A 16,577-nucleotide genomic window follows, 5' to 3' on the forward strand; every position below is an offset into this window, starting at 1 on the left:
GGGCAGCAACTTCCGGACGTGCCGTCGGACACGTTCCGGGGGGCCCATCCGTACACCCTGAGTGACCGTTCCTCACCTTGTGGCGGCTGGCCCTCGCTGCTCCGGTCACTTCCCTCTCTTGGGCCACACAGGGCAGCTCCCGTCTGCCCCCAGCCCCACCCTGGGGCTTGGGCCCAAAACGCTCCTGCTTTCCTGAAAACCAGCAGGGCTGGAGCCAGCCGCCCTCCTGCCAGGGCTGCTCCCCGGTGCTGTGCGAGCCCCCCCGTCAAGGGCGTCCTCTGGATGGACAGACGTCTGACTCATGTGGGCCCCGGGCTCGCCTCCCCGCCGCCCTGCACCGACCTCCCACCGCCAAGGGCCGCGGAGGCGTCTGCTCTGGGGACTGCAAACACTCGCGGGGGCTCCTCCCGCGCCCACGTCACCAGCAAACAGACTTTAAGATGCCTCACTTCCCAGGAGCGTCGCACGGTCACCTCCCGACCCTCGGGCCTGGGAGGGAGCCACCTTTTCCCCTTCAGCCCTACAAATACTTTTTTCTGAGTCTGAACAAAAAAGCACTCAGGAGTTGCACGCTCCCTAGCTCAGGGGGGTGATGGGGGGCACGGGCGAGGTGACGCCCCTCTCTGCAGAGGTCGACGGGGGATCCGGAAGGGGCGCTCCCTGCGGGAAGCACAGCCCAGGGCACCCAACACCGACCAGGAGAGCGGCCCGCAGCCTCCGGGGACAAGCAAGGGAGCTTTGGAGACCCCGGGTCTCCAGCCGACTCCCTTTACGGCTTTCTGGAGCAGCTGCTGCTCTGTGCATTTACAAAATTCTTCCCAGCAATCCAAAAAAATTAAAAACCTAATTTTACTCGAGCCAGGGAACCAGCACAGCACACTGAAAATCGCTTATGGAGCAAATCCAAGAAACTAAGGTCAGCGCTCAGGGCCAGCAACTGGGAGCACATCTTTCTCCCGTTTTCCCGAGCAGAGCAGTCCCGAGAAGACTCAGGGCCCTGCCGCCTCCAGCACGCGCGCTCTTTCGCCAGCCGTCAGGCAGCCGCCCAGTGAGGGGAGAAGGAGGAGAATCTCCTCGGAGGGGCCAGGGCGCGTGGCAGCCCCTGGCAGGTCTCGGCCGCCTGGTGGGGGCTGCAGAGGGACAGCGAGGCGAGGCCGGGGCCGGCCCTATTTACAGAAACCCACGTCCAGCGCAGGGCTGGGCCCACTCCCGGCGTCACCGTGCGCTGCCCGAGCACGCTGTGCCTCCATTTCCGCTCAAAAGGCCTGGGCAGCACCACGGACATCCTCCTGTCACGTCCGAGTTCTCGCACCAACACGTGCACATTCGCCAAGACAGGGGTGGGGGCTACTAGTGCAGCGTCACTGTCACCCACTCAGCTGGAGCTGGCACTGAGGGGTCAGGAAGCCCCTTTCCAAGACCCCACCCCACTCCATGGCGTGAGCCCTGCACACAGCACACGCCTCCTTTGAACAGGACAAGTAGGAAATTGTAGGTGAGACCCCAACCCTGGGATCCGGGGTCACTGGGCCCCGCGCCCCTCCTCCGCTCTTCTCTGGGAAAGGGACTTCAGACTCTAGCAAGTCGGTGCACGAGCAGGGGGTCTGCTGAATTTAAAAACAACTGGCCTGCTGAGAGCAGGCGCACATTACTTAATTGCTGACCCACACAGGGTCCCCGGAATGCCCTTCCCGGGGGCGCTCCCCACGACGGGCGGCCCTGGGTCCTGGGGGCTCAGCAAGACTCTTCACATGGGCTGCACAGAAAGCCACTCAAACGCATTCACATCAGATTATTTGTAAGCCCCTCGTTCTTCCAAATACATTGATCCCGAGAGTTTCCAACGAGACCCCTTCGGCTCAGCCTCCAGAGCAGCAGCCAACGAGGCTGGAGGTGAGGGTGCCTGGGCAGACTCCCCGGGTGCCCTCTCGGTGCCCCCTCCCTGCCAGTGGGGCCCCCAGTCCCCTCAGGCTCTCTCATCCCATCTCCTCCTGGATGAGTTTAGAGCACGGTTCAGCCCATCTTTGGGAAAAAAAAACCCAACCGTCTCTTTCCCCAGCTCCAGACCAATTCATTTCCTAAATGGCTTCCAGCCCTGCCCTGTGGCTGCGGTTCAACCTCACGAGGGGACAGGCGGCCTCGGGGATCACCACTGCGCTGCCGCCGACCGTCATGTGCCTGCGGCCAGCTCTCCAAGGGGAACTCACACGGCAGAGCTCGTGTGCAGCAGCCAGTGCCACCCCAGCAGCTGCGGCTTCTGGAGAAAAGAGCTGCTGCGTGCAGGTCAGAGCCGATGTGCCGCTCAGGGGCCCGTCAGGAGAGCAGAACCAGACCCTGTGGAAGGAGACATGCACAGGGCTCTGCTGTTGGGGGTGGTGTCGGGAGCAGGGGACAAACCTGGGCCAATTCCAGAACCACCCGGAGTGGGCAAGGGTGTCCTGGGGCCGCCTCGACCTGGCGGCCTCCTTCTGCCTTGGTCCAACTAAACCGCTTGGGCCTCTGCCAGGCAGGCTGGCAGGTGCACCCAGTGTAGGCAGCGGGGCGTCCGGCTCCAAGTGGATGGTGACACACACGAGGGAGAAACGCGTTCAGAGGCTGCTGGGCTGTCAGCAAATTGACAGAAAGCACCACTGAGCACTGGCCCGTGAAATGGGGGAGCTGCGTCTGGCAGGCAGACCCCCACGTACAGTAGCCCTATCTGAAAGGTGAGCTCTGGGCCCAAGCCGGGTCTGGGTCACCCTGGGGGGCTGGTCGCCAGAGGGGCCGCAGGGGTTGAGGATCTAAGGCCTCCACTGGTGAAACCTGTCCACCAGGTGCTTTTTCAAGCCAAAATTGTTCTGTCCTCCACGTTTCAATGTCCAGATGCTGGGCGCACGCACCACAGACACAACAGGGGACGTCTCCAAAGATGCGGACGGAAGCAGAGCAAGCAAGTTCCGCTTTAGGACAAGGGCTGGCATCCCTGTGGACAGTCTCCATGGACAAACACTGGCAAAGCCTTCTAGGCTCCAGAATCAGCGTCTCATGTCCAAACACACCATGCTCATCAAACAGCAATCCCAACCTCGTCATCGAGGCTCAACAACCACCAGTGAAATTAAGAACGGCTTGGTAAAGGTGTGGCAGAGGGACTGATGGCGGGGGGCAGGCGGCCGAGGGGCAGGCGACCGAGGGGCATACCCAGGGCAGGCCACTCCTTGCCCCCCTGGCCCCCCAGTGTCGTCTCAGCTCTGCATCTTCCAATCAGCTGAACGATGATGATGGTAGGTGACTCCACAGCAGCTGCCCAGTTTGCTGAGCCCTCGCACGTGTCCAGAACTCTGTGGAATGATCCAGGAGCAATTGCTCCCAAGAGCAGACAGATGAGACACACGCAGTGTTGCACAAGCCACACGGGGTGGGCAGGCAATTCACACCAGGCCAGCTCTGTTCCGTCAGAACGCAGACCCCTACGGGGCGGGGGCTAGCCCGTCCCTTCCACACCGCGTGGACGAGCATGATGGCTGCACTTCATTGGCCTGTATCCTTCAGCAGGTGGCACAGAGATTGATAAACATCTGCTGATTAACTTACTTACCAAAGCAAAGTGATGAAAATGCAACCTTAAGATGCTCGTCTGCCACCAGGTTCAGCCTATGTTCTTGAAAGTGATCAAAGTTTCTGTGGGGGTTTGGAGCTGTGAACCCAGAAAAAAACACATTCTGACACTAATCCATTCCTGTGGGTGGGAACCCGTTGCAAGTGGGACCTTCAGATGAAGCGACTTCAGTTAAGATGTGGCCCAGCTCCCTCAGGGTGGGTCTGAATCTTACTATTGGAGCTCTTTATAAGAGAATGAAATTCGGACAGAGAGAGAGAGAGAGGGAAAGCCACAGGAAGGGAGAAGCAGAAACGGAACACGAAAGGGACGGGAGAGGCCGGGAGGGGCCGCCGTGTGCGTCACCACGTGGACGAGGAGCCCGGGACCAGAGTGGTCGCAGCTGGCCCCAGAGCGCCGCCGTCTACAGGGACGCCTCGGTGCGGACGGTCTCTCAGCCCCAGAACCGTGAGCCGGTGAGTTCGTGGTACGTGCTCGAGCAGCCCAGGAAACTAACATGGTTCTTCACAAACATTCTAGAGTTGAAACACTTTCACATTCGGACAGCGGCTCCCACCGCCATCGGCCTTCGGGGGTCCGGGAACCCCTCACGCACAGCGACACGCGGAGCCTTCGAGCCGGGCCGAGCGGTGCTGCTCTCCAAGCTCCTGCCAAGGCTACTTCCAATATTCGCCTTGGGCAGATTTCTAATAAAATTGAGATTTTCTCTGCTCTGATCTGTGAAACCGTCAAGCAGTGAGCTTCCCACCTGTTATTTTTTCTTTTATGTCTCAGACACCTGTTTGCAGAGATCTACTGCCCAGGGTCACTTCCCCTCCCACCGTCGGGTGAGGGCTGGAGCCTGTGCTGAGCCCCAGCTGCAGACCTGGACAGTCCGAGGAGCCCTGGGGCCGCAGAACCCAGGTTCCGTGGAAACAATGACTCTTGGAGGGGTGTCTACCTTTCGGGAAATTTCCAGAAAATTCATCTACTCAGTCCCAGACATCTTCTTCCCACAGGAAGGTCTGCGGCTTGAAGACGGTGAAAACGAGTCTGCTCGGATTTCTTTCTTGGGAACGTAAAGCGCTCCGCCGACAGCACCTCCCAGAGGCCACTTCTCCCATCTGGGCTGGGGGCAGCCAGGCCTGCACCAGCCACTCAGCCACAGGCCCAGCCGTCCGGAACAGGCAGGGACCGCGGTGGCACCCACCCGGCGCCTCGGAGGACACGGCATCCACCTCAGAGCAAAACCGAGCAAACACGAGCATCGCCAGGAATGGGAGCCCAAGCTGAACCATCCTGGGCCGTGGGGAGCAGGCGCCCCTGCTGGCCCTGGGCACCCTGGGAGATGCAGCAAGTCCCCGAGCCTTTGAGTCCCCCGGTGAGATGGGAGATGACACCCAGCTGGGCAGCCCCCACCCATGTTCCCCCCACTCAGCTGAGACGCCAAAGGCTTCCAAGGGCGCCAGAAGAGCCGCGGAGACTGGAGGGTTCAGGGGCCAAGAGGCCGAGCCAGCAGCGCTGCCCTGGCCCCCAGCTCCCTCCCGGCGCTGTCACCAGTGCTTTCCATCTGGCCTTTCAGACTCAGTCTCTCCTGGCAATGCCAAGTGGCTCCTCCCCTCAGAGAGGTCAAGGAGCCCGTACCCCAAGCCCCGTTTCCAAGGCTGGGACCCCACTTCAGCTAAGCAGGATGCTGGCAACTCACCCAGCCTTCCAAGGCCTCGGTTTCTCCACGGTACAAAGGGGGCCTGCACCCCCTCTCCGAGGCTCGCTGTTGGAAGTGCCCAAGACTGGAGCCGCGGCCAGCACGTCGGGAGGGATGCCCTGGCCGGCCGGACCCAAGCCTCGTGTGAAACACGGCTGGGGAGGTGTCCACACCCGGGAGGTAGGACCAGCGGTGGCCACCAAGGGGAGCGGCTGGCATGGCCCCCCTGGGGCTCCAGAGGCGCCTCCACCCCAGGGGCTTCCTGGGGGCGTGTGGTCAGCATGGCCATCTCCCGGCACCACGCCCAGGGGCCAGCGGTTCCCAGCCTCTCCTGTGGCTCATGCCCCTTTGAGAAATTCATGAAAATTCTAGATCTGTCCCCAGAAAATGTTCTTAGGCAGAGACACAGGGTGCCCCGGCCAGCCCTGCCCCAGGGCATGAGGGGTGGGTAACATGGGGAGGGGGAGCCCCCGCCCCCCTGTGGAGGGAACTGTCCAGCCCTCAGCCCGCGGCCGCCCGCACCAAGCCAAGGAGGGAGGATCCCCCACCTCCACGCCAGACGGTGCCCGCCCGGGTCACCTAAACCCAGCTGAGCTCAGAGGAAGGGACCCTCCCCCAGGCCCACCCCCACCCCCGGGGCGGCCGGGTGCCCTCTGACCCAGGAATGCCCTGCACCCCAGGGGTGCTTCCAGAAGAGTCCACAGGCTCCACAGAGGCATCTGGGGAGGAGGAGGCGTCACAGAGGGGCTCCAGGGTCCTGGACTCACCCCAAAACCCTGTAGGATCCGTGGGCTGGGGGTGGGGGCAGCAGCTCCCTTCCCCACTCCCCTCTGACACGGCTGCCCCGGGGTCGGGACCCAGAGGCTTCCAGAAGCCAGGTCAGGCTTCGGTGGAGGAGGAGAGCCAAGGCCGTCCCAGGCACAAGGAGGCGACCCCGGCGGAGAGGCAGCCCTGTCCAGTCCTCTGGGGACCCCCAGGCACAACACCACCCCCTCCGGGAGGAGGGGCTCTGGGCCTGGTTCACTCAGGAGGAACGCACGGGGCACTACGGCGGGCCAGTGACCAGCAAGGGGCAGTGAAGCCCCCCAGGTCAGGGAGCTCCCCAGGCTGGCAGCGAGCGGGGCCTGGGCCCCGGGAGTCAGGAGTCAGGGTCCATGAAGCACCCCCCAAGGGCGGGCGATCTGAGCAGCGAGGGCAGCACGGAGCAGTGCCGCGTCCCCTCAGACCCCGGCCAGCCCGGGACCACGTCTGCCTCCCACCTCCCTGGCCTTCTCCAGCCCTGCGGCCAGGGCGGCTGCCCGTCCCCACCACCAGCTGGAAAACTGAGGTTCGACCTGCCCAAAGCCACACCCTTCTGTCCACTCGGTCAGCGACCGGCAGCCCCAGGTTATGCTCTGGCCCCTCCTGTCCACGACCCCCCAAGCTGGAAGAAACCCCCACTAGTGGCCACGAGTGAGGCTGGGGCAACACGGGGTCTCAAGGAAAGCCCTGTGCCCAGGGTACAGGAGCCGTGGAGGGACCTGAGAGCAGGCTGAGGGGTGGAGCGTCCACGGAGGGTGTCGCCCCTAAAGCCCCCACGTGCCGCGAAGCCCTGCAGCGGCAGGAGCGGCTCTGAGCGGGAAGCTGGATGGGTCAGGGGCCCGTGGGTGCCCTGGCATGGGGGTCCTCGAGGTAGAACCACACAGGCCCCTCTGCCCCCACCCCAGCTTCCCAATGGGCTCAGTTCTGGTCGAGCAGCCACCAGGAGGCAGCAAACTGCCACAGGGACACAGGGCAGACCCCTCGGCCTGGGCAGGGGAGGCCCCCCGCCGGGCATGGGGCACACAGAGGGCCGGAACCCAAAGAGGAGTCCCAGGTGATGCTGCCTGTGCCGGCCTGGGTCCCAGGGTGTGGGGTGAGCTGTCTCCGCAGCAGGCAAGGCCTCCCCACGCTCCCTCCGGGCGGCACCTCCTTATCTGAGCACAGCCCTTGAGGCTGGAGCCCCTGGGGGGCCGCCAAGGAGGAACCATGTGTGGCGAAATGCAGGACTCTCCCGAAGGACGAATGTGCCCTGGCTGAACCAGGGATGACCGGACTCAGGACGTGAGGCCAGGGGGCTGGCCCCACGCTGCGCGCCCCCCAGAACACGGCCTGCCAAGGAGACCCTGCCTCAGGCACGCAGCCAAGCCCCCTTTGTCTCAGATTGCAGGAGTCGGGCCCTCCCCAGGTGGTCTCCCTCCTCCCAGGGTGTCCCCGAGCCCCGAAACCCTCCCCCATCTCCTCACATCACATGTGGGTGTGTGCACACACCCACATGCACACGCAGCCTCTCACGGCTCACACCCGCCCCCCACACTGGCGCTCCTGCTCGGATACGGCTTCCCAGAATCCGCTCCTCACTCCCATCCCAAAATGCCTCTTCCACACAAAATGGCCGAGTCCCGGCGCCCTCCCGTCTCCCCATCTCCCCGTCTAGGCAGGCAGGAGTGGCAGCACTGCACACGCAGAGGCTGCACACATGCACACACACGCACACACAGTGCCCAGATGCCCACACACGAGAGGCTCATGTGCACACAGACACCCGCCCAGCCCGAGGCAGGGACCCTGAACCTCCCAGGCCTGCAGCGGCCCTGCTCCAGGGACTGCACCCCGCCAAGGAGGAGGTCCAGAGCCGGCTGGGGTCCAGGGGTGGAACACACATGCCCCTCCAGCTGGCAGCCAGCAGAGCCAGGCCCGGGACAGGTGCAGGACCCACAGGGCAGGACCGGCAGGGACCCCCACTGTGGGGGCAGGAGCTATGCTAGGATCCCTCCCCCACTGCAGCCACCCAGGTGGAGGGAGGGGCTGGGGATGGCGAGCGGGGGCCGGCCCCTGTGCTGCGTCCTGGCTTTCTGGAGTAGCCCCCCCAGGGTCCCCCCCCCCGAATCCAAACCCACAGCAGGGGGCAGCTCCGACCCTTCCCCCACCCCACCCCCCGAAGGGCCTTTGTTCTGCGCGGCGGCTGGGGAGGGGCTCTCCCGATGACGAGGGGGCTGGGGTGCCGCGCATCTCCCCCAGCCTGCGAGGAGGGGCTGCAGCCTCCCAAGCGGGCAGTACCCGGAGCCAGGGCCAGGCGCCCCCACCGTCCCGGCGTTCAGGGATCCCGCAACCCGCGGGGGCACAAACCCTCTGGCCATGGTCTGGGGAAGACCACTCCCCGATGTCGCCTGGGCTTTAACGGGGGAATGCGGCCCTCCAGCGGGGTCCCAGAACCGGGGGTGACACGCGCGCACCCGCACGCGGGGGTCCCCACCGCCGACCGCAGCGGCCGTCCCGGCCCACTCACACGTAGGCGTGGTAGATGAAGGCCCAGCCGCGCGGCCGCTCCAGCACGTTGTAGAGGAAATTCTGCAGCTTGCGGTAGAAGGCGTTGCGCTTGGGGGGCTTCCCGGCGCTCGCGCCGCCCGCACGCGGCTTGCTCAGGAGGCTGCCGCGCTTGGGGGCCTCGCAGCCGGCGATGAGCAACGCGCCGTCCCGGGTGGAGTCGGCGGCGCCAGGGTCCAGGCCCACGAAGCCCACCTTGAGCTTCTTCTCCCCGCCCGGGCCAGGGTACACGCCGCCGTTGCGCGACTTCTGCACCATGGTGCCGGCGGGCGCGGCGCGCGGGCTCAGCGGGGACGGCGCGCGGGGGGCTGCGCGGCCCGCAGCCCAGGCCCGCGGCCCCGCAGCGGCATGGCCGAGGCCGAGGCGGGCGGCGGAGGCTCCGCGGTGCTGCCCGCGCCCGGACCCGGGGACGCTGCGGCCACCTCGCTCCGCGCGCGCCTCGGCGCCGGGCCCGCGCCGGCTCCGCCCGCCGCCGCGCCCGCCCCCTCCCCGTTAACCCCTGCGACGCCGCGCTGGTGGGAGGGGCGCCGGGGCCGCCCGGGCCGCCCGGTTCCTGGGTGCCCAATGCCCAGGCTCCCCGGGGCCCCCGAAGCGATGCCAGCGCCTGGCCGGGAGGTTCCCCGCAGCTGGGCCGCGCCCAGGGGCCCGCAGGGAGCGGCTTTGGGCGAGCTCTCCCTGCGGCCTGGGCGCCGGCACCCCTGCCTGCGGCGTTAGGGACCAGGCCTTAAGCGCCCCTCGGCCCGGGTGTGGGGGGGATGCAGGGAGGCGCCTGGGAGGACTCCCAAAAGAGGCCGCGGGAGCTGGGCCTCCAAGAGGAGTCCTGGAAAGGAAGCAGTGCAGGGGCAAGGCCGGTGTCCCTGGGGCACGAAGAGGCAGGTTTGCCAGGTAAGGACTCCTGGGGCCGAGGCCAGAGAGACCCGGGCCTGGACTTGTCCTGCAGACCCTTAAGGGGCCCCCTTGGACCCCACGATAAGGTGGGGCAGGGAGGCCAGTGGGGAGGCTGGCACCGCAGCCCAGGGTGCAGGAGACTGGGCCTGGCACAAAGGGAGGCCAAGCCCTGGAGGAGTGGGCACAGGTGGCCCCCCTCTGCCAGGGAGTGCTGGGTGTCCTGGGAGGCCACAGGGCCGTTCTCAGGACCCCGGGGCCCCACAGAGAGGCTGCTGTGAGGTGGGGGCAGGGCCGGCCCTCACCCAGCCCCTTGGTTCCCTCCTGCGCACCGGGGCGGGGCCCGGCTGCCCTTCGTGCCCTCCGTGCTGAGGAGCTGGCACTGTCCTCGCAGGCGACTCGCTCCGAAAACCGCATGACCCTGCGCAGGTCTGTTGTGCCCTTTGGTTTCCAAAGCTAATGGTCGTGTGGCCTTTTCTTAAAATCAGGCTGAAAATACAGTGGTTGACACAGGCACAGTTCTAACTCGTGGATCATAAAGAAGGTTGGTGAGTGGACCGCAGTTGGCGTGAGCATGTATATGTGCCACACACACACACACCTGTGCACGCGCACCTGTGCACATGCCTGTGAACACCTGTGCATACACCCCATGAACATACACCCCTTACAAACACACCTGTGAACATGCACCTGTGCATACATGCCTGTGGGCACACACCTGTGCAGTGCACCTGTGCACTCACGTCTATGAACACACACACCTGTGCACACACCTGTGCACAGGGACGATCCAGAGGCCGCACCCCTGACCCTCTGCCTCTCTGCCCTCAGCCCAACCATTAGCTCTTATCATCAGCACTGAACGGGTTTTCCCGAAAACAGCTGCAATTTTTCTTGATTGGGTACACCCTTGCTGAACCTTCTGTGCCAAACCCGAGTTGGGGGGGGGGCGGAGACAGCCCCACCCACACCTCCCTGTGGCCCCCCACAGGACGCAGCAGCGCTGGCTGTGCTCCCTGGGCTCGGGGGACCCCTCCTTTGTCCCTTCATTCTCACCCTTCAAAAGCCTGGAACAGGACAGCGGCCCTGGAGGAGCTGGGCCACCTCGTCCTGCTAGGGAGACGCCCCAACTCCCAGGCTGCCTTGGCATTCTGGGTCTTGGCCAGCGTTTGATGTCATGGCACAGTAGGGCCCGTCGTCAGGGTGGCAGAGGATGGAGGGGAGCAGCTCCCACGTGTCCTCGTAGCAGCGGCGAGCACTGAAGTGGGAGCCGAGCCAAGTCGCTCTCTGTTCTCTGGTGGTCCAGGCCATGCTGGGAGGCAAACCTAACCACCTTGCTCTTTAGAAAAGAGGGGACAAGTCCCTGAGGCCTCGGGGCGTCATCGGCTGGCCTCACAAGTCTCCTGTGGGAGCTGAGCAGGCAACCCCTCCAGGGGGGCCCTGACGCCCCAACCTCAGCCTGGGAGCGGGTCGGGGTGCAGGGGCTCAGCATCCTGAGCACACTCGTTCTCTCATCAGTGGATAGCGTTTGCACCAGACTTGCCACATCCCTCGGAGCCCTCAAAGCAGGCCCTGCATCCCTGACGGAGGCTCATCAATCACTTATGATCTTAATTTTGGGTCTTGCACACCTGTGGGTCATGCGTCATCAGCTGTGGGTACCACCTGTCTCCCTCTGCACCCCCACCTGCCGGCCACGAAAATACCGCATTAGGGTGCACTGCATGCAAGCAACAGATGGCATTCGTTCAATTTCCAATTACCAAATGTATGAGGATGTTGTCTGCAAAGAGGACAGTTTTATTTCTCCCTCTCCAATCTGTGTGACTTACTTCTTTTCCTGACTTATTGCACTGGCTGAAACTCTCAGCACTAAGTCGCGTGAGAGTGACACAACAGGACTCCGTGACTTTTCCCAGTCTCGGGGAAGGGCTCAGTCTTTCATCAGTAAGTACAATGTTAACGGTAGGCGCTGCTTTATCAAGTTGAGGAAGTGTCCCTTTATTCCTGGTTTTCTGAGAGTTTTTATCATGAGCAGGTGTTGAATTTTGTCAAGTGCTTTTACTGCATCAATTGATATGATGATGTGGCTCTTCTTTTGTAACTTGTTACTATGATGGATTATACTGACTGATTTCCAAAACTGAACCAGCCTTGCATTCCTAGAATAAATCTCACTTGATCATCATGTATAATTCTTGTTCTATATGTTGCTGAATTCTATTTGCTAATATTCTGTCAATTACTTTTAGCATCTATATTCATAAAAGATTACTCGTCTGTTAAAAAAAAAGGAAGGAAGGGAGAAAGGAAAGGAAGAAGGAAGAAGGAAGGAAGGAAGGAAGGAGGGAAGGAAGGAAGAAAGAAAGAAGGAGCGAGCCAGGAAAAGCTTTCTGGCTACAGTCCTCTTCACTGAGACTGCATCTACAGGACCCAGAGAGGAGAGGAAAATCCAGGTGACACGGAGCCCACCTCCGCCTGGAGACGCTTTCACCCAGACGCCAGGGAACGGCCTGGGCGCCGTCCACTCTCCCCAGGAGCCTCCCGTGTGGGCTGCTCGGGTCCTCTCTGGGCCCAGCACGTCACACCTCCTCCTCCAGACCCCCAGGTCTTAGGTCATGACTGACGAGCTTGTGCCGTTGGCTGGTGCTTTCCCGAGGCCGGCTCGGACTTCTCCGGAATCGCCACTGCCCACAGAGCCTGCCGGTGGCTCCTACAGCACCTCCTCTCCCCCAAAAGGGCTCCCCCCACGCGGGGCTCTGACCACCTGCCTCCCAGCCCGGCTCGCCTCAGGCACACCTCACCTCCAGCCGCATGGGGCACACCTGGGCGGTTCCCCGATGGGGGCACACCCAGCAACCCCCCACAAAGCCCAGGCTGGAGGGCATGCTCGGCGTTTTCTGGAACCCACTTCTCTGCTCACACCGAGACGTGTGGCCAGAGCCGAGGGGAGCCGAGCGTCGGAGAAGCGAGTCGGGACGAGAGCACAGCTCCCGCTGAACGCCTCCTGGCAGCGGGGCCCAGCAGCGACGACCCTCGTGGGTCGAGCTTGTCGAGCGCCTCCGAGCAGCCTCTCCCGGCCCCTCCTCATAATGTGGGTGACGTTAGCGTCCAAGTGCCACCCTCGCGGGGCAGTGGCCGCCATGGACGGTGGGGAGTCAGACCCGGAAAAGCTGAGCTTTCCGCTCACTGCCATCCTGTCTCCTCCAAACGTAAAGGAAGCAATTTGGAAGGAGCGAGTTCCCTTCCCAATCGCGGCGCCTTCAGAAGAGCAGATGGCGCCGCAGAGGCCCGGAGGGGACCTCTCAGCAGAGAAACGGGACCTCACTGGGGGCAGCGGAGAGACGGGCTCCCAGTCGTTTGGCCCAGGTCAGGTTGCTTTTCTAATCCCCTAATTCGGACAACAGGAAATGGGCACCACACAGAAAGTTCCATCCCCCCAAAGGAATTTTCCATTATTACCAGAAGGGAGAGCTGGTTTAGCCCATTCATCAGTGAGAAGAGATAAGAAATGAAAGCATTGATTTTTTTTAAAACATCTCACACTAAAGTCATTAAAAATTTAATTTATCGTTTCTAAACAGACCAAGGCTCTTCACAAGCTTCCCCAGCCCCCAGCAAACTGGCTAACTGCAGGCGTGGGCCAGCGGGTCTTTCCCGACCCCGGCGAGAGCGTGGCAGTCAGCACCCGGGCAGCCTGAGGTGGCCCGGCAGCAGGTGGACGTGCCCTGGACAACCAAAAGGGCGGAGAACGATCTGGATCCTGGACCAGGGAGCTCCCTGCTCAGTGCTCTCTGCCTGTGGGGGACATCCACCAACCAGCTTCCAGGGGCCCACAGAACATCTGAGTCCCCATCTCCATTCTGTGGCACACAGTGCTGAGGAACAGGGAGGCCCCCGCAGCTCTCTAGCACCAGCGCTCCCCACCACCCGCTCAGCTGGTCACAGCCTCCATGCCGCGGGATCTGGCCTCTCAGCACCTCCGGCCTCATGTCCTTCAAGCAGGTGAAGGTCCTTTGCATACTCTGTTCCCTCTGCCTGAAATGCTGTTCCTGATACTCTCAGCGTCCGTGTCCCTCAAGCAGGTGAAGGCCCCTTTGCATGCTCTGTTCCCTCTGCCCGCAATGCTGTTTCCTCTCTCTCAGGTTCTGTGTCCCTTCAGCAGGTGAAGGGCCTTTGCATGCTCTGTTCCCTCTTCCCATGATGCTGTTCCCTCTCTCTCGGAGCATCTTCCTCAGGGAGACCTGCCTGAAGGTCTGCACCCTCACCCAACACTGGTTCCTCCGCCCTCGGAAACTGTCCTTTCCTTCTGTGTTTGCCAGGCTAATGCACACTCCCCGCTGGTTGATGGGCTTGGCGAGGAGGGACCTCGACTTTGGGGTGGCATCCGTGGACCCCAGCACATGGAAGGCACTCGCAAACCTTTGTGAATGAACGAGCCATCTCTCGGTTCCAAGGCTGGAAGCCTCTGACCAGGACACACTCTTGGCCACCAGCTGGAGCTGGTGTGGCTGCGGGGCCACAGGTCGAGCCAGGAGGGTCATGGGCAGGGTGGCCCTGGGTGCCGTGATGATAGACTGCCCTGCCCCACAGCAGCCGTGGACCCTGGCCCTGGCTGCCTGCCCACCGCCGACCCAGGTCCCTCAAGTGCCTTGCTTGGCCGGATGTCCAGTAGGCTTTGGACAGAGCCGTCCAGGCTTGGGACTGGACCCGCCCCACACCCACACCCACACCCAGAACAAGGTCACTGCTACACCAGGACAGGGACAGAGGGAGGGGCTCTCTAAGCAGCACTCTCAGGACCTGTGGCCCAGCCAGGAGCTGGAGCCCTTGGCCAACACAAGGACCCGCAGAGGTGGCCTGGGTGGGCTGCCTTCGCCAGCAGCTGGTGCCCAGGACTGCCAGGGGCATGAGAACCTGAGCCCCTGAGCAGCCCCAGCACAGAGCACGTGCCAGGAAATGGCTGGCAGGTGCCTGCAGCCAGCCCCCTCTGGGCTCAGGGGTGCCCCTCCTTCTGCGGGGTTCGGCATGCCCCCACTTCCCACTCCAGGCTGGGGTTGGAGAGCACCCGCCCGGCATCCCACCCTACTCAGATATGCTGACCCCACCCTGCAGCTTAGCTCTTTCCTGGTGGCCCACCTTCAGATCCATTTAGGCCGGTGGTTCTTATCTGGGGCGTTTGGCAATCAGCGTTGGGGGGACAGTTGCTACTGGCATGTAGTGGGTAGAGGCCAGGGGCACCACTAAAGCTCCCACGGTGCACCAGGCGGCCCCCACCATTGTCCACCCCGCTGACAGTGGTGCCAGGTTAAAGCACCATGGTTTGGGTTAAGATTCTCTCCGCATGTTAGCCACTCACACCTTAGCGTGAAATAGCTCCTCAGCATACCCAGACCAAGGGATAAGAATTTTCGTGGGAAGGAGGAGGGAGTCTGCACACTGGGAAGGAGGACAAGCCCCCGAAGGACCTGGGCAGGCAGGCCCCAGATGAGGGCTCCTCGCCAAGCTCAGCGCTGGGTTCGACAATGCAATCATAGGTTCTCCACGTTACGTTCCATCCTGATGAGAAATGCTACTTTTGCATCACTACAGAGCAACAGAACCAGGATTTCCATTTCACAGTTCATCCGCTTGACTAGACGTGTGACTCGGGACAGTCGCCGAGGCTCTCGGCACCTCGTCCCGGCCCCTGTCAAACGGGGGTAGGATATGCCACAGTCGGGGTTCACGATGCAACCGAACAGCCCCCAGCACGGCGCAAGCATCGTCGAAGCATCACAGTAAAAGTAAACAGTTGGCGTCTTCTCCGGTGGAGACCTGGTGTTGGGGGGTCGGGGAGAGCCGGGGAGTCCAGGAAGGATGCGAGAAGGGCCCCGGCTCTCCAAGAGCAAAAGTTGTGTCAGAGACTAACAGAGGGAGGGGGCTTCACACACACACCCCCCCCCGGGATCGGGTGCTGCTCTCCTCGACAGCCACCCCCACGGCCGGGGAAGGCCTGTCACCCCGAGGGGCACTGGAGGCCCCAGCAGCCCCCCAGCCCGCCGGCCGACGCTCCCCGAGGGCACCTGCGCGCGACCCACCTCTTCAGCACAGGGCTGTGGGCTTCCTGGGTGAGGGTCTCCATGGATGGCATCGCCCCCTCCCCAGACAGTTGAGCCCAGGAACCCGACAGGGCCCCCGGCTCGACAGGGACCCAGCTTCTAACTGTGGGGGCAGCGTCATCACCAGGGCCCCGTGGCCACAGCCCCTCACTCCCGACACCCCCTCCCCGGCCCCAGGGAGACTTGCCCATCTCCAGGCAAGTTGTGCAGGAGGGGTCACCTATGGACCCCCGGTGTGGCAGGGGACATGTCTACCCTCACGGGGCCCAGCTAGGGGCGCGGCCCTCCTCCCACAGCCCCCTCCCCAGGACAGGTGGGGCCTGGGCCCCCTCTCACCAATCCCCCTCCCCTGCCTCGGGGGGCCCCATACAGCTAGGGGTCGGGTTTGCCCGTGCGCTGTCACACCATCCGCGGCGGCCAGGCGGGCGCCCGAGCCGTTCCCAGTGCACCAGGAGGGGAGCCAGCCCCTCCCTCCTCCCGGAAGACAGCCCCTTAGGGCTCCTCATCTCCATCCCACTTCCTTCCCCTCCCAGAGGAGACAGTGGGGGGCAGCCGCCAGCCCCCACCCGGCTCCAGGACAGGCCAGCAGAGCACTTCCAGGGGCTCAGCCCAGAGCACAGGCGGGGCCGAGGCACACACAGGCGTGTGCACACAAGCACGCTCACAGCCACATGCGTGCACACAGGAGCATATGCACGCGTGAACATGCATGTGTGCATATGCTGCACATCAATACACACACAGGTGCAGCCACACACCCATCCACACGTGTACGCACTTGGTGTGCATTCGCGACCACACACCCATGAACATGTGCACACACGCGGACATACACGTACCGCCCTGGCTCCCAGGGCTCCGGACCCTCGGCCATGTTCTCCCCTGACCCCTGCACACAGGCACTCACGGTTCCACGAGCTCGTGCACACACAGACACAGTCACACAGGAGCACCCACCTGT

General features: G+C 63.2%; 1 protein-coding gene across 6 annotated transcripts; it reads left to right on the forward strand.

Annotated features, from left to right (window-relative positions):
- Nucleotides 1–9,157: 9,157 nt before the first annotated feature.
- Nucleotides 9,158–15,308, forward strand: LOC119515614. 6 transcript variants are annotated; one of them, XM_037811693.1, is made up of 6 exons: nucleotides 9,158–9,512; nucleotides 10,001–10,056; nucleotides 11,034–11,462; nucleotides 11,768–12,884; nucleotides 13,100–13,520; nucleotides 13,838–15,308. In XM_037811693.1, the coding sequence occupies exons 4-6, from the start codon at nucleotides 12,134–12,136 to the stop codon at nucleotides 13,947–13,949; spliced, it is 1,284 nt and encodes a 427-aa protein (XP_037667621.1). In that variant the 5' UTR covers nucleotides 9,158–9,512; nucleotides 10,001–10,056; nucleotides 11,034–11,462; nucleotides 11,768–12,133; the 3' UTR covers nucleotides 13,950–15,308. The 6 variants fall into 6 exon arrangements, with proteins under 6 accessions (XP_037667621.1, XP_037667626.1, XP_037667622.1 ...); XM_037811698.1 differs by having other exon boundaries at nucleotides 15,108–15,308; XM_037811694.1 differs by lacking the exon at nucleotides 11,034–11,462 and having other exon boundaries at nucleotides 10,001–10,060.
- The last annotated feature ends 1,269 nt before the right edge of the window (nucleotides 15,309–16,577 follow it).

The sequence above is a fragment of the Choloepus didactylus genome, chromosome 19 (assembly GCF_015220235.1).
Source record: "Choloepus didactylus isolate mChoDid1 chromosome 19, mChoDid1.pri, whole genome shotgun sequence".
Lineage (NCBI taxonomy): Eukaryota > Metazoa > Chordata > Mammalia > Pilosa > Megalonychidae > Choloepus > Choloepus didactylus.

Bases quoted from the DNA above. Each gene is read 5' to 3' on its own strand.
- LOC119515614 (XM_037811694.1), top strand. From the start codon at position 12,134: ATGACTGACGAGCTTGTGCCGTTGGCTGGTGCTTTCCCGAGGCCGGCT. The intron at 12,885-13,099 runs GTCAGGTTGCTT...GTTTCTAAACAG, and splicing joins CTCCCAGTCGTTTGGCCCAG to ACCAAGGCTCTTCACAAGCT. The intron at 13,521-13,837 runs GTGAAGGTCCTT...TGTGTTTGCCAG, and splicing joins GCCTCATGTCCTTCAAGCAG to GCTAATGCACACTCCCCGCT.